At 66.7% G+C, this 705-nt stretch overlaps 1 protein-coding gene across 1 annotated transcript in view; it reads left to right on the top strand.

The window, feature by feature from the left end:
- The first annotated feature begins 15 nt into the window (after window positions 1-15).
- Window positions 16-705, top strand: part of ADRB1 (adrenoceptor beta 1) — a 1,168-nt gene continuing 478 nt past the window's right edge. Inside the window, exon 1 of the mRNA XM_014593392.2 lies at window positions 16-702. Within this exon, the coding sequence (XP_014448878.2) occupies window positions 81-702 (622 nt within the window). The 5' untranslated portion in view covers window positions 16-80. The remainder of the gene's footprint in view (window positions 703-705) is intronic.

Genomic DNA, 705 nt, shown 5'->3' with positions numbered 1-705 from the left:
CCCCCCCCCCCCCCCCCGCCTCTCTGCTGCCTCCTGTCAGCGAGGACTCCGCTCCGCTGTCGCAGCAGTGGACGGCTGGCATGGGCCTGCTGATGGCGCTTATCGTGCTGCTCATCGTGGCGGGCAATGTGCTGGTGATCGTGGCCATCGCCAAGACGCCGCGGCTGCAGACGCTCACCAACCTCTTCATCATGTCCCTGGCCAGCGCCGACCTGGTCATGGGGCTGCTGGTGGTGCCGTTTGGGGCCACCATCGTGGTGTGGGGTCGCTGGGAGTACGGCTCCTTCTTCTGCGAGCTCTGGACCTCTGTGGACGTGCTGTGCGTGACGGCCAGCATCGAGACTCTGTGTGTCATCGCCCTGGACCGCTACCTCGCCATCACGTCGCCCTTCCGCTACCAGAGCCTGCTGACCCGCGCGCGGGCGCGGGCCCTCGTGTGCACCGTGTGGGCCATCTCGGCCCTGGTGTCCTTTCTGCCCATCCTCATGCACTGGTGGCGGGCCGACGGCGACGAGGCGCGCCGCTGCTACAACGACCCCAAGTGCTGCGATTTCGTCACCAACCGGGCCTATGCCATCGCTTCATCCGTGGTCTCCTTCTACGTGCCCCTGTGCATCATGGCCTTCGTGTACCTGCGGGTGTTCCGCGAGGCCCAGAAGCAGGTGAAGAAGATCGACAGCTGCGAGCGCCGCTTCCACTGCGGCC

The sequence above is a fragment of the Tupaia chinensis genome, unplaced genomic scaffold, assembly GCF_000334495.1.
Source record: "Tupaia chinensis unplaced genomic scaffold, TupChi_1.0 Scaffold140534_1, whole genome shotgun sequence".
NCBI lineage: Eukaryota > Metazoa > Chordata > Mammalia > Scandentia > Tupaiidae > Tupaia > Tupaia belangeri.
This window is presented reverse-complemented; position numbering and strand designations above follow the sequence as displayed.